The sequence below is a fragment of the Rhineura floridana genome, chromosome 12 (assembly GCF_030035675.1).
Source record: "Rhineura floridana isolate rRhiFlo1 chromosome 12, rRhiFlo1.hap2, whole genome shotgun sequence".
Lineage (NCBI taxonomy): Eukaryota > Metazoa > Chordata > Lepidosauria > Squamata > Rhineuridae > Rhineura > Rhineura floridana.
This window is the reverse complement of record NC_084491.1, coordinates 13,634,482-13,657,839: the sequence shown is the minus strand read 5'-3', so window position 1 is coordinate 13,657,839 and position 23,358 is coordinate 13,634,482. Positions and strand designations below refer to the sequence as shown.

Here is a 23,358-nt window from a genome sequence, read left to right as displayed (position 1 = left end):
GGCAAACAGGGCTCAGATTGGCTGGGTCTCATGTTGTCCACTGATTTTGCTGTAAGTCAGTGGTGTATTCTGCCACCAGTAGCTGGGTGAGGCAAAATGAATCTTCTTCAATTTAATCTGTGGTCTGAAATTTAGTTGTCCCGTTCCCCCTACAGCATTTTTTAAAATCCCATGTAGGCATGGAGTATATAATCTTGCCACATCTAAATCACATTTGATACACATATGAATATGGAGCATCCCCAGCATTATCACAAGGTTACCAACCTTTCTCTTCCTCCTGTTTAAGAGTCTCATCTGACCACCCCAAAGCCATGTGTAATGTTGTCTTTGTAGAACACAATCTGTACTGAAATCCAAGCCTGCTGTTAACTTCACTTGCGCTCTATTCTTGTGTTTGCTGTTATTTTTTAACACTTTTTTTGTGCATAAAAGCACTATCCTCTCCCTAGAGCCTGCCTGCAGTGAAGACATGGTCTGTACAACTGCAATTATTTAGAAGAACAGATGGAGTGAGGAGCAGAAAGTCTGTTAATAGTAATAGAAATGCTACATGTTAACCTGGACAGCACACGATGACAGTCCCATGACTACACGTTCTGTTCCCACCAGCTGGGCACCAACGCAGAAGTGAGAGATTCACAACCAAAGCAAAACCAAGAACCCACCTAAAGTTAGAAATCAAATTCCTTCACACTTTTCAGTGTAGGTTTTTCCCCCCACCCCCAATAATCTCCAGCCTCATGGTCATTTCAAAATATTTTCATATTTAAGGTGTGGTGTTATACATTTCATCATGGTTGGTAGGATAGAAATTAGGCATGAATGTGTGAAAAGGAAGTACGGGCTAGAGAGGACAAAAATTGTAAATTCCTCTCTCTCCTGATCACAATAATTAACTTGCTCTTCTTTTACATATCAGCAAAGCCTCCATGATAGCTAAATCTGTTTCCACAGCAAGATAGTCCCCAGCTTGTTGCTGGTCACAGGCACTGACTGATATGGTAAAAAAGAACAGAATAATGTCTTTTGCAGCAAAAACAATGAAGAGTGTTGTTGCATTTTAAAGACTAGCCAATTTATGATGGCATAAGTTTTTGTGGGCTTATCTTTGTTGTTTCATAATATCTGACTGATCTCTCATTAGGTAGTGACATTATATGTCTCTGAAACTTTAATAGTCTAATCTAAGGGCATTTTAACACATAAAACTAAAAAGCAATTTTTGCTTAAGTCACTTTACAAGCGTGGCATCCAGTTTGAAATGTGTGAATTCCAAGCTAACTGGAGCACTGGGACTTTTTTTTAAAAAAGAAACTCAATGCTGGGGGTTAAATGTGGGTCCTGGAAGGCAGGTGGGGAGGGGAAGGGTGAGGACTTGTTTACAGGAGAGGTAAAGGAGAGCAGAAGAGCAAAAGGATAGCTGTCTTTTTTTCTACAGGGGGCCTAATCAGACCTTGGGCAGAGGTAATTTATGTTAGAGAAACAGTGCTGGACGAAAGGGATGAGCCCTCTCCCCAGTGCATTTGCCCTTAGACAGGTCACATTAGTTTCTGTCCCCTATTTGCAGGATGGAGATAATACTGGTCTAACTTACAGGGTTACTATAAATATTATTTAGATAATGTATGTGAAATGTTTTTGAAAGTCCTAAAAAGAGCACCATATAAATACTATTACTGTATTGAATTTTTAGCAGAGAGCTCTCACAGACATGTTCATATCCAAAGACATTGATATAACATAAAACACAGTTTTCACAACCAGCAATTAAGGGAGGAGAAAGTGTGGGCAGGCACTGATTGGAGGAGAACATCATATGGATGAGGCTGAATTAATGCAGGCACCAGGGGATTACATTACAGATTATACAAATGTATGCATGAGCCCACAGAGATCTCTGAGCTACTTCTGTTATGATGCGGTTACAAGTACTGTCTTCTTTACAAATGGCTGTTCTTCCTCATTGGCTCCTTGAGGTAATTTACTTTCAGGATGTGATAGACTAAATATTAGGAGAAGGGAATTTGTTTTCTGAGAGCTACTCAGGAGTGCGAGACATAATAGGAGGTGGCTGTTGTTATGTGCCTTCAAGTCGATTATGACTTATGGCGACCCTATGAATCAGTGACCTCCAAGAGCATCTGTCATGATGAACCACCAGATCTTGTAAGTTCAGGTCTGTGGCTTCCTTTATGGAATCAATCCATCTCTTGTTTGGCCTTCCTCTTTTTATACTCCCTTCTGTTTTTCCCAGCATTATTGACTTTTCTAGTGAATCATGTCTTCTCTTGATGTGTCCAAAGTAGGATAACCTCAGTGCATCATTTAAGCTTCTAGTGACAGTTCTGGTTTAATTTGTTCTAACACCAATTATTTGTCTTTTTCGCAGTCCATGGTGTGCGCAAAGCTCTCCTCCAACACCACATTTCAAATGAATTGATTTTTCTCTTATCTGCTTTTTTCACCGTCCAACTTTCACATCCATACATAGAAATCAGGAATACCATGGTCTGAATGATCCTGACTTTGGTGTTCAGTGATGCATCTTTGCATTTGAGGACCTTTTCTCGCAAACAATTAACATGGACAGCTATATTCCAGTGACTTCCTGGGAATTGTATTTTAGCAGTATCTACGCAACAGGACCAAGCTGTCACCAGTCATTAAAGTAGACATAAGTAGTTACCCTGAGTGGCTGCCGGTCACCTCCCATGAAGTCAGAAGCCTTATTCTAAACTGAAAGCTGGTAAAGCACCAGGGAGTGATAATATTCCATCAGAACTCCTTAAGTTAAATTTTAGAGTGTTGGGCCCTTATCCTAGCATCATTATTTACATGTATTGATCATACAGCATGTGTTCCAGAGGACTGGGGGCTTGCCATCATTATTCCAATACACAAAAATGGAAAAAGGTCTGATCCTGCTAATTACAGACCGATTAGCTTGCTGAGTATAATTAGCAAGCTATATGCTTCTCATTTGCATGAGAAACTACTAAGCTGGCTAGAGCAGGAAAATATACTCGGTGACGAGCAGGCTGGTTTTAGGATGGGTCGCTCCACAATTAATCAAGGACTTCTTCTTTGACATCTTATGGAAAAGTATTCTCTATCAACGAAGGAGAGGCTTCACGCAGCTTTTATTGACTTTAAATCTGCACTTGATTCGATTTCAAGGGACAAACTATGGGAAAAATTTGAAGCCACCAACATTGATAGGAGGCTCCTTATATTAATGCGTAGTCTCTATGAAAACACACGCTTGAGGGTTAAATGTGATCGTGTTGGTCACTTAACAGGTCGCATTCCCACTTTTAATGGAGTGAAACAGGGATGCATTTTAGTTCCCTCGTTGTTTAACTTTTATATTAATTCATTGATCGAAACCCTAGCAAAGGTAAAGTCACATCCTCCCAAGTTGGCAAATAGACCCGTGTCAATCCTCCTCTATGCAGATGATGCGGTACTTCTATCCTTGTCAAGAATTGGCCTGAGATGCCTTTAGCCTCATCTTGCAAAGAATGACTGACAATTAACTATGACAAGTCTAAGGTCCTAATTTTTAATAGGAGGAGGAATAGCCATTGATGGAAGATTAATGACCATCAAATTGAGCAAGTTACCTTCTATAGATATTTAGGTGGAAAGTTCAAATAAAAAATGCCATTGCGAATGCCCAGAGAAGTACAAAGGCACTTCTATCCTTTTATTACACCAAAGGTGGCCAATATACCCCCTTCCTACAGGTTTTTGTTGCTAAGATCATAGCCCAGATGCTGTATGGTTCCCAGCTATGCGTTTTTGATAATTTTGCTCCTTTTGAGACTGTTCAAACTAAATTTATAAGAGCAATATTAGGTACTCTGCTATGTGTCCCTAATATAATTTTGCAGCTGGAGGTGGGCCAAATCTCTGTTGAGGTTCGCGCATTAATATATAAGATAAACTTCTGGCTAAAACAAATGTTCTTCCCAGTGGGTTTAGCTATTTTGACTGGTAGATACTTTTCAATCTAGATGGAAAAGAGAATTGTCAATGAAGTTGTCGTATTTGGGGTTTTCTATACTTTGGACACATAATGAGAAGACATTAGAAAAGATAATAATGCTTGGAAAAACAGCAGGGAGTAGAAAAAGACGAAGGCCAAACAGGAGATGGATTGACTCCATAAAGGAAGCCACAGACCTGAACTTACAAGATCTGAACAGGGTGGTTCATGACAGATGCTCTTGGAGGTCACTGATTCATAGGGTCGCCATAAGTCGTAGTCAACTTGGAGGCACATAACAACAACAATCCCCACTATTATGGCACTAGGCTATGTTCAAGCAAAAAAGGCTGTCTCCCAGCGAATCATGGACATTGATTTACAAACCCATTTGAGCTTGGCTGCACTCTATTCTAACTATGGTGATTACGCGAGAAAGTTTATGACAACAAATTATATGAGAAGTCTGTTGACTCCTAATCACAGAAAAGCTTTTACGCTTGCTAGACTTAATGTCTTACCTTCTGCGCTTTTAGAAGGTAGATTTAGCAAGGTGCCAGTACAGGAGCACTTTTGCCCCTGTGATACTGGAAGTGTGGAAACTGTTGCACAAGTGTTGTTGTATTGTCAAATTTCAAAATTTCTTTATTTACAGTCAAAGACCCATATTTCGGATAAAATGCAAAGGAAAGTAATAAAATACATGGTTAAAACTTTTATGCTATATACAAAGGTTCAGGATAATTAATCAGCTAAACAGACTATATCTTTTGGATTAGGGTTAGGGTTGTTGTATTGTCCGTTTTATCAAGACTCCCGATTCGATCTTATTAATCCAATTCTCCAAAAAATCCCAGGGAAGTCTGACGCATTTTATTTAGAATATTTACTCTAAATATAGATAGGAACCAGCAGGTGACAGCCAAGGTGGCAAGATTTTGTGCTTCGGCTATTACCTGCAGGAGAGTGATGATGGCAAATAACAATAATAGTTAATCTTGGGTGGGCCATTGATTCCTTAATTCAACACCATTAGTGCCATATTATCTCAGGCTGCTGCCCTTGTTTCCTCCTCTGTATAATACTGATATGTTTTATTGTTTTACTGTTTTTACATTTTATAGTGCTGGTCATTGACCGTAATAAATGATGATTGATTGATTGATCCTTTTCTAGTTCTCTCATAGCTGCCCTCCCCAGTCCTAGCTGCCTTCTGATTTCTTAACTATTGTCTCCATTTTGGTTAATGACTGTACCAAGGTATTGATAATCCTTGACAAGTTCAATGTCCTCATTGTCAACTTTAAAGTTACATAAATCTTCTGTGGTCATTACTTTAGTCTTTTTTACGTTCAGCTGTAGTCCTGCTTTTGTGCTTTCCTCTTTAACTTTCATCAGCATTCTTTTCAAATCATTACTGGTTTCTGCTAATAGTATGGTATCATCTGCATATCTTAAATTATTTATATTTCTCCCTCCAATCTTCACACCTCCTTCATCTTGGTCCAATCCCGCTTTCCGTATGATATGTTCTGCATACAGATTAAACAAATAGGGTGATAAAATACACCCCTGTCTCACACCCTTTTCTATTGGGAACCAATCGGTTTCTCCATATTCTGTCCTTACAGTAGCCTCTTGTCCAGAGTATAGGTTGCGCATCAGGACAGTCAGATGCTGTGGCACCCCCATTTCTTTTAAAGCATTCCATAATTTTTCATGATCTACACAGTCAAAGGCTTTGCTGTAATCTATAAAGCACAGGGTGATTTTCTCCTGAAATTGCTTGCTCCGTTCCATTATCCAACGTATGTTTGTGATATGATCTCTGGTGCCTCTTCCCTTTCTAAATCCAGCTTGGATGTCTGGCATTTCTCGCTCCATATATGGTAAGAGCCTTTGTTGTAGAATCCTGAGCATTACTTTACTTGCATGGGACATTAAGGCAATAGTTCAATAATTGCTGCATTCCCTGGGATCCCCTTTCTTTGGAATTGGGATGTATATGGAACGCTTCCAGTCTGTGGGCCGTTGTTTAGTTTTCCATATTTCCATATGACAGAGTTTAGTCAGAATTTGGACAGATTCAGTCTCAGTAACTTGTAACAACTCTATTGGTATGCCATCTATTCCTGGTGATTTGTTTCTTCCAAGCATTTTAAGAGCAGCTTTCACCTCACATTCTAAAATTTCTGGTTCTTCATCCGTGAATGAATCTATCATCCTGGCATCTCTTTTATAGAGTTCTTCAGTGTATTGCTTCCATCTTCCTTTTATTTCATCTCGGTCAGTCAGTGTGTTCCCCTGTTAATTATTCAACATCCCTACTCTTGGTTTAAATTTCCCTTTCATTTCTCTAATCTTTTGGAACAGGGCGCTTGTTCTACCCTTTTTGTTGTCCTCTTCTATTTCTATACAATAACCATTGTAATAGTTCTCTTTGTCCCTACGTACTAGTCACTGTATTGTTGCATTTCGGGTTCTGACTGTGTTTCTGTATCCTTTTGCTTTTGCTTTCCTTTTCTCTTTAACCATTTTAAGAGTATTTCAGTCATCCATTGAGGACTTTCTCTCTTTTTAATGAGAGGTATTGTCTTTTTGCATTCTTCCCTGATCATGTCTCTGACTTCAGTCCATAGTTCTTCTGTCAACTAAGTTTAAAGCCTCAAATCTGTTCCTTATTTGATCTTACATATTCTTCTGGGATGTTATTTAAATTGTATTTTGGCATTATGATTGCTTTGTTGGTCTTCTTTAGTTTTACTCTGATTTTCGATACGACCAGTTCATGATCTGTACCGCAGTCTGCTCCTGGTCTTGTTTTTGCATCCATCTTCTGTTGCCAATTATATAATCAGTGTGATTCCTATATTGATCATCTGGTGATGTCCATGTCTACAGTCGTCTTTTTGGTTGCTCAAAAAATGTATTCGCAAGAAACAAATTATTTTCTTCACAGAATTCAATAAGCCTTTCTCCTGCTTCATTTCTATCTCCTAAGCCCCATTTCCCCACAATTCCTAGTTCTTCTCTGTTCCCCACTTTTGCATTCCAGTCCCTCATGATTATCAGCACATCTTGTTTCTATGTGTGATCAATTTCCTCTTGTACTTCTGTGTAAAATCTCACCAATTCTTCTTCTTCAACGTTGGAGAGTAGACTTGGATTATGGTTATGTTAATCGGTTTCCCGTTTAATCTCATTGATATCACTCGCTCAGACCTTGCTTTGTAGCTCCTAATTGCTTTTACCAAATCGCTTCTCACTATTCAAGCAACCCTGTTTCTTCTTGATTTCTCATTTCCTGCATAAAATAGTTTGTCTGATTGAAGATGTCCCATTCCTGTCCATTTTAATTCACTCACGCCAAGTATTGTAATGTCAATATGTTTCATTTCTTGCTTGACAATTTCTAACTTTTCCTGGTTCATGCTTCTCACATTCCATGTTCCTATTGTGTGCGTCGTACAACTCCGGACTCCCCTTTTGCATCTGCACACATCAGCCTCTGGGCTTCCTTTCGGCTTTGACCCAGCTGCATTATTAGACACAGCGCTACTTGTCCGTGTCCTTTGTTCTTCCCCAGTAGCTCTGTGAGTGCCTTCTGATCTGGGGGTCTCATCTTCCAGCACTATCTTGTGTTCAGAGCTTGGAAAAGTTACTTTTTTTGAACTACAACTCCCATCAGCCCTATCCAGTGGCCATGCTGGCTGGGGCTGATGGGAGTTGTAGTTTAAAAAAGTAACGTTTCCAAGCTCTGCTCATGCTGCATTTTGGATACTCTGTTCACAGGTATTTCGTGGTAAGAGGTATTCAGAGGTGGTTTACCATTGCTTTCCTCTGAGTTTGGATGTATCTTAGTCTGGTGTCTCAGCTTTGACCATTCCGCCTCAGGTGCTGCTGCTAGGAGTCTAGATTCCTGACGGCATTGCTCTCAGCTTCTTCAACAGTTAGGAAGTTTTTCCTGATGTTCAGTCGAAATCTGGCTTCCTGCAACTTGAGCCCATTAATCCGTGTCCTGCACTCTGGGACAATCGAGAAGAGATCCTGGCCCTCCTCTGTGTGACAACCTTTCATGTACTTGAAGAGTGCTATCATATCTCCCCTCAGTCTTCTCTTCTCCAGGCTAAATAAACCTAACAGGCCAGTATTGATTCGAGTTCATTCTTTGTCTGTTAGCTGCTGCTTTTAACTTTGCTTTTTTTCCCTCACAAAAAAATGATATTTTTAAAGGAAAAAATAATATTTTTAAAGGGAATAGTAATATTTTGAAATGAAATATTGATACATGAAAGGAAATATCAATAAAAATATTGTTCTTAATATCAATATTTTAGAGGTGGGTTGTTGTTTTAAAAAAACTCCATTTTTGAAAATAGCTGTGGAAAATAGCTACATAAAAATCCAATCCACAACAATAGAGAATAAGCAAATTAATTGAAAATTCAGTACCAAATCCAAATTGGGTGGAATTCTAACATATCCCTAGTAATTTATAACCAGTATGATGCATCTATATTCTTTCAGTGGTGACACCAGTGTCATATATCATATTATTCACTGAACTTCCAGTTTTCTTCACCATATTTTATTTTGTTTGCCAAGGATTTCTTCTTCTTGAGAGTATCATATATGGGCTTTTAAGTGAGAAGTTCTCTACAAGAATTGATATAAATTATTTATTCTATTTTCTACCTGATCACATCACCATTGCTTCTATTAACATTGCCATTCTGTATGTTGGCAACCATTTTTCCATAAAAAGTGTAATGGAGTCCTGAAGGTCCTCTTGTCAGTGGATGAATAGCTGTTTTGCTACAAAGGTTTCCTTCTTTACTGGCTCATCATTTAACCACAGCTGACTATATAATTCCCTGCCCTCTGAGATATGACTGGCACTGATGTTGTTGACTTTTTGGTAACAGTTATTCATCCAGGCTTTTGCTAGAGTTTAGTGGCAGATTGGTTTATTTATGTATTAGTACTGGTTTATCATGCAATTGCTTTTGCTTTGTGCAGATGCTTTATGTATATAGAGTATGTTTTAATTGTAATTTACTCCTAGAGTTGCATTTTACAAAGAAGAATGGGTTAAAAATATTATAACTAAATAAAATATTTTTAAAAAACAGAATAAGAACTACATTCTCATTATGGTGGATCCTGATGCCCCTAGCAGAGCAAATCCAAAATATCGCTTCTGGAGACATTGGGCTGTTGTTGACATAAGAGTGAGTACCATGTGCATTTATGTCATTATATTCTTCACTAGGATGCATCAGTATCTTTGGATACACTGCTTAATTTGGATACATCTGGGCCTTTCCTCTTTGTTTTTTTATCTCAGTCTTACTCAGTGACACAGGTTAATTAATGGGCTCACCCCCAAACGAAATTTCAGTATACTGGAGGCATTCAAGAGGCAGCTGGACAGCCAGCTGTCGGGAATGCTTTGATTTGGATTCCTGCATTGAGCAGGGGGTTGGACTCGATGGCCTTAGAGGCCCCTTCCAACTCTACTATTCTATGATTCTATTTTATGTGTAGGGGAATCTGTGTACTAATGACAGAGACATATAGGTGGCCCTGTACAGACATCATGGCCAGCACTATGCAACTTAGTGTAGATGGGGCTGGGGCCATTATAGGTCATCTGCACTGGGTGAAGGGGAAATGGTGGTATGTAAAATGATTCTGTTCCAGCTTTTGCTCAGTCCAGTCACGGAGATCTTTGGTTTCTCCTTATGAACTAGCTCAGGAATGGCATGGTTTTCTTGCTACAAAGGCTTGGAAACTTCCCTGATCTGTACCCTGTGATTTAGTCCAGGGTCTGCATAGTACCTTCGAGCTCTAAAAACCAGCTCTATTGTGAGCTTTTACACAGCAGCGCTTGATGTTCAGGATTTGGATGAAAACAAACACTTTTAGATTTTTGTGTATTTTGCATACCTGTCCAATAAGATTCTCCATGGCTGAAAATATAAATTTCAACATAAAAAATGAGTTGTAATGAAAATTCTGCTATATTCCAACAGGTTAAGCACTCATATAAACACAGGCTCAATAGCATCCATTTAATCAATTATTTGCAGTTCACTGTTATGGCTGTTATTACACAGATGTCCTGGTGTTCATCTAGACCAGGCAGCAAAAATCTGCAGTTTTTGAATCCATTTTCTCATATTGGAAATGTAAACAGGAGATAAAGTGGGGAAGAAGCCATTTTTATGAGCCATCTTGTAAGTGAAGGGCATATGTTCTGCATATGTATTGGCATCTCTTATTTTCTGATCCTTATTTCTCATAAATCACTTGTTTGCATTTTCTCTCTATATTTGTTTTTAAGGCATGTCTTGTTACACAGCATGACTTGCTAGATTTGCAGCTCTTCAGGTACCTGGAGATCCGTGCTGCCGGTCTGCAAAAGTGAAATCTCTGAGCTCTGTGTTTGTGTATGAGTGCATCTTTTCTTTAATGCACATACATAAGTGCACACACATGGACTCCCACACAATTGCAAGATGTTATAATGTTCACAAGGTACACATTCATGGCGTGGAAAGCATAAACATTCAAATTAATCCCATGTAGGTTTCTCCTGATATCCTTGTTAAATCATCCATCCTTCCACAGTGTGGAAAAAGAGACACAGTTTAGAGACTGAGAAGGAGAGAGACTGTACTGGGTCAGGGGTATCTGTATCAATAGCCATCCACTCACAGAATAACATTTGAGAGATAGATTAGCCAAGTAAAGTGGCTTAATTTCCGTCAGATCAGTTATTTTATTTCCAATAGGGGGATCTCACACCAGAGATCTCACACCTTGTCAGGCCTTAGACACAGCAAATGAATCAAGCAGCTCAGTTTCAAAAATATACTCTACAGGAACAGAAGATATCATGGGAAAGATGATTGGCCTTATGGCAGTGTGGGGAAAAGAGATAGGGAGGAAATCCCACCTAGTCAATGGGATAGTATGATAGTATCTGGAAGGTGGGATCTCTTTGTGTATATTAGAGAAAATAAATTAAAAACAGTCCAACCAATGGTATTATACCCTGTGAGATTGACACAGATGCTAGGTGGTACAATGTCCCTAGATTGTTGGAGAGGTTATCGTCATCAGGTCACTTATGTGGTAGGAGTGCCTGCAAGTAGGAGATCAGCATACATAAGTGGGCAAACAATTGTGTTATTCCTAGATTAATGCTACTTTCACTGTTTGACTTAGAGAGAGGAGAACATAGATTCATGTTAGTTGCTGCAAGGCTTGTGATAACACAACTGTGGAAGAGCAAAAGGACTCATGATCCCAGTTCATACATAAACCATGACTTAGTACAAATGAGCAAATGTGAGGGCTCTCAGAGAGGAGATTGCAGCCATTTTGCTTCTGCCTAGTCATTTTGCTGCTAAACTAAGCCAGGGCTTGGTTTACAGTCTCCTGACCCTGGGTTCATGGTTTAGCTCTCTCCAGACAAACCATGAGCTATAACCAAGGTTTGTTGTATGGTTTACAGCTCGTGGCTTGTTTGGGAGAGCTAAACAGCAAGCTCAGAATCACTCTTAAGTTGATCCATGGCTCAGCCCAGCACAGTGGGGGGGAAAACACAGCAACCAGGGAGGAGCAAAGCAGCTGCAATCTCCTCTCCGTGAGCACATGTATTTGCTTGTTTGTGCCGAGCCATGATTTGGCTTACCTTTTGAAATTGCCACTGCAGAGAAGGTCACATCAAATTCACATCAAAGCACAAGTAAGACAGGATGCCTTTTTTGCAGTATGGAGTAGTTTTATTTTTCATACTAATAAGATTGGCAGTACAAGAACACTTCCATATCAATATGTGACAATTTGAAACAGTAATTATTCAAGTGTCTGTGGAATTATCACCAATTAATGCTGTTTTTGATGCCTTAAGTTCCTCTGTCGATGTGTATGATAAAAGTGATTGTTTTCTATATTAGAATCATAACAAGAGATGATATTATTCCATTGTAGCTATTGGCCTGGAGTTTTATTTATTTATTGGTGTTTCAGTTTGATACATGTAAATAATTTTTCTATAATATCTATACACAAAATAACTACCATTTTGGGTCTTGAAAGTGAGGTAATTTATTGCAGAATAAATGAATACAGCATACAGTGCAGAATCTTTAGCAATGTGTAATGGGGTGGAGTGGTGATCAGTGACACTCAGTATGCGAAAAGGTGATTTGCCTGAATGGGATGGAGTACATTTGCTCTTAAGGATGGCTCCTCCCTCTGGACCAGTCAGGCAGGGTCTTGATAGATTGACAGTTCCTCTTCCAGGGGCAGAAATCATTCCTGTCTCTAGGCCTTGCCCTGCGTCGGTCAGAATAGTTTGGGTCCTGTTCAGGGATCGGTACTGTCCCCCATGCTTTTTAACATCTATATGAAGCCGCTGGGTGCGGTCATCAGGAGTTTTGGAGTGCGTTGTCACCAGTACGCTGATGACACGTAACTTTATTTCTCCTTTTCATCTTCCTCAGGTGAGGCTGTTAACGTACTAAACCGTTGCCTGGCCGCGATAATGGATTGCATGGGAGCTAACAGACTGAAGCTTAATCCAGACAAGACCGAGACGCTGTTAGTGAGTGCTTTCTCTGCCCAGATGGTGGATGTTCACCCTGTTCTGGATGGGGTTACACTCCCCTTGAAAGAACAGGTTCGTAGCTTGGGAGTTCTTTTCGACTCTTCCCTGTCTCTTGAGGCTCAGGTAGCCTCAGTGGCACGGAATGCTTTTTACCATCTTCGATTGGTAGCCCAGCTACGTCCCTATCTGGACAGTGACGACCTCGCCTCAGTCGTTTATGCTCTGGTAACTTCTAGATTGGACTACTGCAGTGCGCTCTGCGTTGGGCTGCCCTTGAAGACAGTTTGGAAACTACAGTTAGTCCAGAATGCAGCGGCAAGATTGTTGACGCGGACCAGAAGGTCCGCTCATATAACACCTGTTCTGGCCCGTCTGCACTGGCTTCCTATTTGTTTCCGGGCTAAATTCAAAGTGCTGGTTTTGACCTACAAAGCCTTACATGGCATGGGACCGCAATACCTGGTGGAGCGCCTCTCCCAATATGAAACTACCCGTACACTGCGCTCAACATCTAAGGCCCTCCTCCGAGTACCATCCCATCGAGAAGCTCGGAGGGTGGTGACTAGAAATAGGGCCTTTTTGGTTGTGGCCCCCGAACTGTGGAATGGTCTTCCTGATGAGGTGCGCCTGGCGCCGACGCTGCAATCTTTTCGGCACCAGGTGAAAACCTTTTTATATTCCCAGGCATTTTAATGTGTACTATTAATATTTATAGTTGTATTTTGCTGCTATTTTGATTATTTTTGTTTGATTCTATTGTATTATTGTATTTATATATTCTCTGATTGTTTTATTATTATGTACACCGCCCAGAGAGCCCTCGGGCTTAGGGCGGTATATAAATTAAATAAAATAATAATAATAATAATATTCCTGTTTGATAAAATACCCTGAGTTGAGTTTTTGCTTTTACTTTCTCACAATTCTTTACTTTCTCACTGTGAGAAACACACACACACACACACAGTAGTCAGACCCCTGACCAATGCTGTCATATTACTGAATTACAGATGGTACATTGTAATTTCATTCTCTATGATATTTTATTTTGAAACACTGAAACTCAGAATCAATTATTGCAAGGTGACATTGGTTTTATGTTGGGAAATGTTTGTAAGAAACAAAAAAATGAAACATGCAAGGCACTATCTATCTATCTATATATCTATCTATCTATCTATCTATCTATCTATCTATCTATCTATCTATCTATCTATCTATCTATCTATCTATCTAAACGTAATTGTGATTAACCAAACAGAGGTTTTTATTATGTTAACAAAACGTTTCAGCTTCCGCCTTCATCACTGCTAACATACAAATGCTGTTACCAAGGTGGCAGTTATAGAGCTTTGAGGATGGAATGCTCAGAGGGGCTTCATTTGCATAAGCTAAGTAGTGGTGGTACTGTCCTCCAGGTTCAGGCCATGTGGTGCCAATGTGTCCAGAGAGTAAATCCAAAAGTTCTCCCTTTTGGTCAATGCTGCTGGATCTGCTGGCATCTCTATCGCTGTAATGGAAAAGTCCAACAGGCTGTGTACATATATAGATATATAGATATATACACACACACACACACACACATATATAATAAAAAGGGGCACACTGCAGTTCACAGCACCACAGACAGATGGCACTGTGAACTGCAGCACAAATGCTTCTGCCCCACCTCGCATGCATGCTGCTCAATCTGCCCACCTCCATCTGCCACCACCCACCTCTGCAAGCAGGCGAAGCGGCAGTGGCAGCCTTTGTGGGCAAGCAGGCAGGCAAGTGGGTGATCTGGGCAGGGTGCCAGGTATGCAGTGGCGGTAGCAGGGTGGTGTGTGGCCTAGGTGCGCTATGAGGGGGCAGAATTTGTCCAGGGGGATGGTGCAGGGTAGAAGCAGCAGAGAGAAAGGTGAGGCAAGCAAGTTGGTGAGGGGAGTTGGTGGGGGTGAGTGTTGGCAAGGGGACTGAGGGGCTGGGGTGCCTGGAAGGTTGTGAATTGGTGGGGGTGGGGTACCTGGGGTGTGGGGTTGGCATGTAGAGGCAAAGCTCCTAGTGGGTGTGTGGATGGATGTTTTCTCCCTCCCCCTTTCCCCTTCTGTGGGTGTTGCTGGGGGCCAGGGCTGTTTTGTTTTGTTTCTGCAGGACTGGATTTGGTTGCTGTAAAGGCTGCTCTCCCTCAGTGATACCACAGATCCTACTGCTTGCAGAAGTGCCATTTTGCCTTGGTGTGCAGTTTGGTGGCGGCCAGAATAACTCTCTTGTGCAACCACCTACCTCTTATTTCATTGTCCCCTTGTCTGGAGTGGTTCAGAGTTGGAGCTCTTAAGTTTAGTGGTGCCCACCAGTAGAAGCAATTCCTGCCATTCTCTCTGTCTTGCTACTCCTGCCTTATGTTCCTGAATCGGCTAGGTGCAGGGAGGGGAAGTGGTGTGCTCTGGCTAATCACTAGGCCTCTTTCTCCCACCTTGATAATTGCATTTTGCCTTTTAGCCCATGGTTCATTAATTATATTTGGCCACAAGAGAGTAACACTGCTTTTGGTAGCAGCTGAAAGCCCTTGTTTCTTGCAGCAACCATTCCTTGTTGTGGGTGAGTTGCTAGGCCCCATTCTTTCCTGCAGTGTTTGCAACCACCATTTTGTGTTGCTCCTTATACTCGATAGTTATAACATGTCCCTGTTTTCATCTGTTAAATAGTGGAGAGTATCTTCTTCTCTTCACTGTCTGTGCTGGAGACAGACAATAGTTAAAATTTGATAGTGGTATGACAAAATAAGTATATGGTTTTGTTTGGTCTTGGTCTTGTTCTTGCCTTGGAGAAAGCTGCAAAACCTGTCTGATCCAAGACAAGTGTGGCACTAAAAAATGAGTTCATATTACATGGGCAGTAATAGTTCTGTTTTTCCACTGGAAATGATGGCTCTATCGTACCACCTTCAACACTCTTAAAAATTGTCTGTCTCCAGCCCCCGACTAACTGAGTAGACTTGGCTACGAGTTTCCTCCAGATTGCCATTATTTTGCAAGAGGGATTCAAGTGCATACCAGAACTTTAGGTTTGCACATTTCAAGTGGATTAAAGTGTTCTGTTGCCCTAGCACAACAAATCCATTTTATTTTAAAAAATGGACTTTGCAGTTTGGAAAGTGATAGGGAAATAGATTGAAAAGTGTAGGATGACCAAATGACTAACAGGAAGACGTGTAAATTGAAACTTTTTGAAATTGAAATTGAAACTTTATTTTTACCCTGCCCTTTTTCCAAACTGGAACTCAGGGCGGCTTAGAAATAGAACTACATGTAGTTAAAAACATAGAAAAACATACAATTAAAATACAATTAAACTATGCACAACCTTAACACTCCTTAAGCAAATTAAGTGAATTTGCAGGATGAATGCTCATGATCATATAAACAAACCAAGCACTCAATAAAGACTAGAAATAGTCTATTGTGTATTTTATTATTATTATTAAAAATACATTTGTTATTAGCTTTTAAAAAGTCTGAAAGTAACTTAACCGGATAAAATACAACTGATAAAAACAATTAAAACCAGAACATTTAATACAATGTATAAATACAATGCGTAAGCTTTATGGAAGCCAATCAGGATGAATACTGAATAAACAGGTCATCTGGAGGAGCCGTTAGTGCTTTTAAGAGTGAGCAATCATGGTATTCGGCCAGACGAGAGCTGTGTGAACTTTAATTCAGGAATGTTTCTTAAATGTCAGGAAATCATGGAGGGGGGGGAAGAGGGACATCCAATACTATTTATTTCCACTAATTATTACATTGTCCCTGACCTTCCTCTCCCTGTTTATCAACTCAGATAAAACCATATAAGAAAGCATCTTCTTTATGCCTTCTTGTATTTTGTAATTTGTAATTTGTTTAAAGGTTTAGATGTTTTCAGCTCTGATTCAGTCTAATAATCCTGGTACTAAAGGCTAATTAAGATATCAATTAATTTGCAACCTACATTTAAAAAGAAATATCTAGTTGTTCTCCTCTGTTCTTCCCTGAAATTATTGCCAAGGGCTTTTTGTTAATTTTTGTTAATTAGACTTTTTATTGTTAATAGGAATATTGAGCAAATTAAAATTGGATATTAATACTTTCCATGATCTCCATAATTGGCTGAAGAAATAAAGCATTCAGCATAAATGTAGCAGCTTGTGTACTATTTTGCTCTCATACAAATTCTTTCACAGGAATCCTTACACATTCCTGAACAATGGGGTCTTGAAAGTCTCATTAATTTTAATATTTATTAATTTATTAATCACAAAAAAGCTGGAGCTAATGTTCTTCCTTCTGGGTGCAGATCTTACTGTTGTTAGCTGTTGCAAATTATTGTAATTAAAAATAACTTTTAAGGCAAGCAAGAAAAGTCTGAAATTCAACACAATTCTCTGGAAAGGATATGTGCTCAAATGGCATGGTGCTGTTTCTCATAGCACTGTGGTGGTATTTCTGTTTTCTTCATAGCTACAGCACTATTAGAGAGGATGAAATTTGCTTAGGTAATTTTTCAGAACCACTCAAAGGCTGAGTGACAAATCTCACTTAGAAGGGGTGTGTGTGTGTGTGTGTGTGTGTGTGTGTGTGTGAGAGAGAGAGAGAGAGAGAGAGAGAGAGAGAGAGATTCATTTTTATATCTTAATAACCTTTTTAGGAAACCAGGAAGAAAGAGATGGAAGTAGCTATACCAGTAGGGTTGTACGGAGGCAGCAATTTCCATCCCACCCTGTGCTCGTTACAGTGCTGTTTTGTTACGCTACAGTTCAGCTTCCACTAAAACTTACATTGTTCATCTTGCTATCCTCTATGGCTGAAATGAACGTAATTAATTTTGTAATTATTTCAATGCATTTCAGTGGAAGGGAAACATAAAAAACAATGCAGAAAATAATGTAATTATTTATATGTTTGTGGACTAAAAAACAACAACAAATGCTGTTCATATTCACTTGTGTGATTTCCGTTCCTGATCTTGGACAAAGATGTGAATTGTGGCAATTTTCACTCCTGTTTCTGTTTCTGTTAGAATTTTCCAACAGGGCATATACTGGCATGAGATATAATAATTGTATGGGGTTATATTGGGCCTTTTCATATGAGATTACCATGATCCTCTGAGATCCAGATTTTTTAAAAAAAATCACAGAGCTGTCTAAATGGAATCAATGTAACTGTTTTTGTACAAAACCAAAAAGGCTTTTGTTTGTGCAAAATCCCCTTTTTCTCTCTCAATCTAAAACATCCATGTATCTGGCAATATTTTGTTTTTCTTTCACAGCAGTAGCAATGCCACTAATGGCATGGCATGCATCTATGTCAGATGATTAAAAAAATAATAATCCTAGTTTAACCCTTCCCAGATGCAGTCCTGATGAAAATCCCCCATGCTGCAATGAGCAAATGTACTTTAGCAATGTTATTCTGTTGCTCTGTGTGTAGGGGGGAGGGAAAGGTTAAACCATTTCTCCCCAGACACAGAAATCACCCTGCCCCCCCCCCAAACAAACACAATTTGCCTAGGCTTAAAATTTTAAAATCTCCTGACATGGCTGCAATTAATGTGGTGCGTAGTTAGTCCCTCAGAATTGGGAAATTCTCATTGCCATAGGATCTTCTACACAGAGAAAAGCAATTGTTACATGGAACAGATTATGGTAATTCAAGTAATGTATGTGTAAAGAACATCACTGTGAAACTCTATTCCAAATCTAGTCTATGTCCTCGGCTAAAATCTTTACCTGACACATCTTTCATCTAGAACAGGGAAGGGGAACCTGTGACCCTCCAGATGTTGCTGGGCTCCCACATCCACCTCAGCTAACATGGCCAGGTCAGGGATGATGAGAGTTACGGTCCAACAGCATTTGGAGAGCCGCAGGACTTGGCTTACTAGCATCCAAATGTTCAGTGCCATTTTGTGCGCTGCACTACTTTGGCGCTTTGATGAATTCTGTCTTCTTGTAGGGTTTCAGCCAAAACTTTGCCCCATCATGTTGTAAATTTCAACAGCCTAATCTATTGAACACCTTCTTTTACACAGTCCACCATGTGCTGCTTATAACCATTGATGACACTATTTCTTGAAATGTTGAAAAGAGGGTACTTCAACTCCAATTCAGAATAACGTACATATTAGAAAAATGTTGCTACAAAGTGGAATAATATCTTTTGATGACTGTTTTTAAAGCCCTTTAGGTTTTCTTGGTAATTTGCAGTGTAAAATTATTTAGAGATAAGAGCCAAATTAGCTCTTAAAGGCGGGAGGTCGATATGTCCCGTTATCCATGCAAGTAGTGTTTAAATATAATCAGCCTTTACTCTAATGCAGCATAATTGTTCATTTGAAATAGCTTTTTTTATTACATTCAATGAGTCATTAAAATATTCAAAAGATAATGCAGTGAATTAGAAACAAATTTATCACATTATTCTGCAGAAGAGTATCAGGTAACTAGGCAGAGATTGAACTGGTTTACATAGAGATCCAGTAAACAATGTATTGTTTTAAAAATCAGTGGGAAGAATAAAGGTGTAGTGAGAGGACAGATTGTGTCCTCAAATTTTGTTTTGCCCCCTTCCCAATCAGGAGAGGTAAGGGAGAGAATGAAAAAAAACTTTTGTTCCAACTTTTTTTATTAAAATAATATTTTGTAATAAAAAGTCATTATGGAAAACAACTCTGTCAGAAGAGAATTCCTATATAATTCATTATTGTGTCATAATGAAAGGGGGAGGGGGAAAGAACATCCTAAATATGACTATCAGCAGAATGCAACAAGCTATTTACACTAACAAAAAGATCTGATGTCTAGGAAGAATGCCTGCACAGATGAGGGTCAGACTTGTCCATCTGACCTGCTTAAGGCCCTGGACAGAGTATCAAACAGAAACTTGGCCAGTTGGGAACAGAACCCATATAATTTCATTCCTCATGACTAAGAATTGGGTCACATTCCTTATCTTCCATCTTACTTTTGCTCATTAACAAGGAGAGCTCACAGGAGACTTGGTTCCCATATTCTCCTATATAAATGACTAAGTTTCTCATCCAGATGGAATACTCCACACTAGAGCTGCAGTACCACATGAATCTATGTTTACATTTGCTAATGCTGGGTCTAAGCACTATTTTCACGACATGATATTTCTTTGACACATACAGTGTGGGAATGGGGTCCCAACTGTGCCCATCCTGGGACACAGGCAAGCAGCCCTTTCTCTTAGCGCTCCAGGTGTTCTCATTAAGGACGCTTTGATGCCTGAAGGTGAAGCAGCAGGGACGGTAAAGGAAACAATCTGTTCAGCGAGGAACATGGTACAGAGACAGCTGTTCCTTCTGTGAAGTACAGTAGTAGTGTGAAATGCATGCCCCAGTAGGATGTTAGGCTAGCAAGCTGCTCTTGTGACACAAAGAGTATGGCTGTTTTCATCAGCAATGATCTCTTAATCCTCTTTGTGTATGTGTCTCTGTCTTGGGCATGTGTGGAGTTGTGCAGAGGGAGGGACAAATTACAGCCCTCTTCTGTGAAAGGACCAGGCCTCTCCATAAAAGGGTCACTCATCTCTCGAGGATTTTGCAAGCAGTTTCTTTTTGATTGTTGCTTAACTTTGTCAGTGAATTTCCTCTTATTGGCTGATGAATAGGTTCTGGGTTGTAAGAGTCACCATAGAAACAGGTGCTAACTTAAGCAAACAAGAGCTTTATTAACATTAAGAGTAATGGAATATTTCAGAAATTATTGGAATTGAGTTATAAGTTTGCTGTGTGGAGATTTAGCTAACCCCAGTGTTCAGGGGGGCAGAAAGAGGGGGTGTTCCTATGCATATGCTGGGTTATCTCCAAAAGTACTGTGTTGGGTTCTTGGATTAATCTTTCTTCCAGACCACCTAGAGTGAGTGGTCCACAGGTGACTTGTATTGCCCTTGTTTGTTGATTCCTGCATTTGGCGATCAATGAGATGGGGCTTTTATTGTCCACAGCATTAGGTATGATCAGTGTAAATCACTAGCTAGCTTTCTCCCTTTCCCTCTTGCATACACTCTCCTTGTGTGCTGGGATGTCATTTGCACATTCTGCCTGCCTGAGCTCTGCCATTGGGAGGCCAAAGCAGATATAATCAGAAATAAAAATAAGGTTACTTTAATACAGGGAGACTACAGCACTTGCTTCATCACACCTTAAGAGTATTTTCATGCACAGGTCTTCCTGTAGTAATCCAATGCACACTTAACCTGGGAGTAAGCAACATGGAACACAGTGGCAGATGCACTGCCAGGTTTGAGGAGGCTCTCAGACCAGATGTCTACTGCCCCATTGCACTCTGGCTGCTCTGCCCTCCCCTCTGTGGCCATTGTGCTTGCCTCCTACCTTAAATGTACAAAGTTCCCAAAGGCTGTTTTTTGTTTTTACACCTATAATAGAACATCAGCCATACTTCTAGAGTGGCTCCAGAGTAAAGCAATATCATAGTGCATTGAGTTGTGTTGGAGAATTTTGTTTTTCTCCTGTGGGTTCTTTTGCTGGGGGTCCTTGAATAAAAATTTTGAAGACACAGGCTTGCAGCAAAAAGGTAGGCCTTTATTGGATGACAAGTGTACACTTGGTCAGTCTCCCTCCTAGTGAGTGGAGAACTGCAACTTGGCACTGTTTGCCTGGGGTTTTTATACATTTCAGGACAAAGACTTTAGCATTTAACACATCAGAATGACATAGACATGATAGTATTACACAGGCATCTTGCATAGGTACTTTGTACTTTAACACATCAGAATGACCTAGACATGATAGTATTACACAGGTATTTTGCATAGGCATTGCATAGGTACTGTACTTCTCTGCCTTGTGTTCTAGTGAATTTTGTGTTCTAATGAATTTGGCAATGTTCAGTACTTCACATGAAAGTACATTTTCACAGTGAGCTAAGCATTTTAGTTAATGAGCTAAGCATTTTAGCTATTCTGCAATTCTTTCTACGTCTTAGAGGTACTGAGATATTCAGCACAGTGTTATCAATTGTTTTGAGTACAAGTAGTTCCAAATGACCAGCATAGTCAGGGAGACAGCTCCAAAGAGAAAAGCATCTGGCTTCCTACTAAACTATTAAAATGTTATGAACCTTTATAGCTTTATAAAAGAATATATTTTGCTTATTATTTATGTATATTGAATTCTCCATTAGCTATACATGTATGTATATATAAAATTCCCCGTCAGTTGCTCTGAAGACCTTTTAGGAAGTGTAGGCACCAGCAGAGGGAGCAGTTGTATAGGGGCTTGTGCCATTGTGAGCAAACCTTTAAAGGTTAAATAGCAAAACAACCTTTGGCCACTTCGTACATTTAAGGTAGGAGGCATCCTCTGTCCTTGTCCCTGTCCTTTCTGAGAAAATCCAAGCACCTCAATACACTTGGGGACCCCCAGCTGCATGGACCCCTCAGGGGGGCATGGATATCAAGACAGTCACCAGCTAGTCCAGTCATAGGACTGACTTTTGAGTAAACAAAGATAAGATTATGCTGTACATGGGCTTTTGAGCTTCCCTGTGTTATTTAATGCTATGTGTCAATATTAATGGAGGATAGGGATAGGGGGGAAAAGCCAACATGTAGGCTTTACTTTTGCATTGCAGATCAATTAAAGCCAGAGTTGAATTTGTCTCATATGAAAATGTAATAAAACCATATGTACAGTATCAAGATAAATATCTATGATTTATTTGTTATAAATGTATTAGCTGCTTTTCAGCTAAGGATGTTTATTAAATTTATATCCTGCCCTTCCTCCTAGAAGGAGCCCATGGCGGCAAAAAAACCACTAACACTCTAAAACATCTTAAAAACTTGTTCTCAAAGTAACTTACAAAAATGAAATATAACATTAACACCATGAATATAATAAATACCAATTACACAAATACAGTTTTTTAAAAATAAAATAAAAAGTAAGCCAAATCTATATGTAATTGTCATCTAAAAAAAATATAGCATTAAGAATATTAGTAACCACAAAAGGGGTGTTTGTGTATGTATGTATGTATGTATGTGTATGAGTGCTTCCACCCTCCCACTATGGATCTCAAGAATCTTCAGAGCCTCAAGAGCCTCTCGCCTTTAGAAAAACCCATGGTGAGGTCTTCACTTGGATGATTTTAGAGCCCTTCTCCTCAAAGCCTTCTGAGATCTGTTTATTTAAGCAGTCTTGCGTCCCCATTAATTCCTCTATCAACAAGTAAATGGCTTCTCCCTTCCTTCAGTAAGCCCTTTTCCCTCTTTGACACACCACTGCAGTGGCCAGTCCAAGAACTGCTGCCTTTTCTTTCTTCTCATGTTGTGTCCTAAGCCACTGTGGCAAGGCTTTCCCGTAGCCTAACTCTTTACTTTTTTTTCCTTCTCTGTCCTTGCTCCCTTCCTGCTTCGACCCCCACCACCAACTCTAAATGTGCTACCCACAACACCTTTATCCTCTGGCTCATTGAGTGTCTCTTCTCCAGAATGGCTACCCTGCACAGGCTCTTCCTGTCTGTTTGGCTCACCTCTGCAGCTGACCATCAGACTGATAGCATGAGTGGCAACTGCTTAACCTGTCAGCTGAAAAAAAGAACAAGGAAATGACTAGATGGATCTCCCTAGGTCAGAAGTTCCAAACTATAGATGCCACAACAGAAAATATTCTATTTTCTTCTCCAGTCAACCTCATAGCCAAGAAAGAGGAAACATGGAGAAAATCCTGC

At 39.8% G+C, this 23,358-nt stretch overlaps 1 protein-coding gene across 4 annotated transcripts in view; it reads left to right on the top strand.

The window, feature by feature from the left end:
- The window catches only part of PEBP4 (phosphatidylethanolamine binding protein 4), a 440,324-nt gene that overhangs the window by 187,872 nt on the left and 229,094 nt on the right, over window positions 1–23,358 (top strand). For all 4 annotated transcript variants that reach the window (XM_061593054.1, XM_061593056.1, XM_061593052.1 and 1 more), the window contains exon 4: window positions 9,124–9,222. In XM_061593054.1, the coding sequence (XP_061449038.1) occupies window positions 9,124–9,222 (99 nt within the window). The remainder of the gene's footprint in view (window positions 1–9,123; window positions 9,223–23,358) is intronic.